Here is a 297-nt window from a genome sequence, read left to right on the forward strand (position 1 = left end):
CTCACTTACACCCGATGATGATTCCGATCCAGCCGTCATCGTGCACGTGGGGGAACTCTGCAGAGACAGAGCGGGCGGCTGAGGCCGGGCTGCAGTGAGGTCTTGCGCTGGAGCATCCTCTGCAGCTGGCGCTTGCCGGCGGGCTCCCTCCCGACTGGAGTCCCACCGCGCACCTACCTGTGCCCATGTACCAGGGGTCCATCTCGGGAGGGATGAGGATGGTGGTGAGGGGGAGCATGGAGGCACAGCTCGACTCCACCAGCTCGCCCCGGATGCTGTAGGGCCGCACGACGCTGG

The 297-nt window shown here is 66.3% G+C and overlaps 1 protein-coding gene across 1 annotated transcript in view; it reads right to left on the reverse strand.

Annotated features, from left to right (window-relative positions):
• Positions 1 to 9: 9 nt before the first annotated feature.
• The window catches only part of CNTNAP1 (contactin associated protein 1), a gene marked incomplete at both ends in the record, with an annotated part of 2,439 nt that continues 2,151 nt past the window's right edge, over positions 10 to 297 (reverse strand). Inside the window, 2 exons of the mRNA XM_010294645.1 lie at positions 10 to 57; positions 178 to 293. Coding sequence (XP_010292947.1) covers positions 10 to 57; positions 178 to 293 — 164 coding nt within the window. The remainder of the gene's footprint in view (positions 58 to 177; positions 294 to 297) is intronic.

This window comes from Phaethon lepturus, unplaced genomic scaffold, assembly GCF_000687285.1.
Source record: "Phaethon lepturus isolate BGI_N335 unplaced genomic scaffold, ASM68728v1 scaffold50659, whole genome shotgun sequence".
Taxonomy (NCBI): Eukaryota; Metazoa; Chordata; class Aves; order Phaethontiformes; family Phaethontidae; genus Phaethon; species Phaethon lepturus.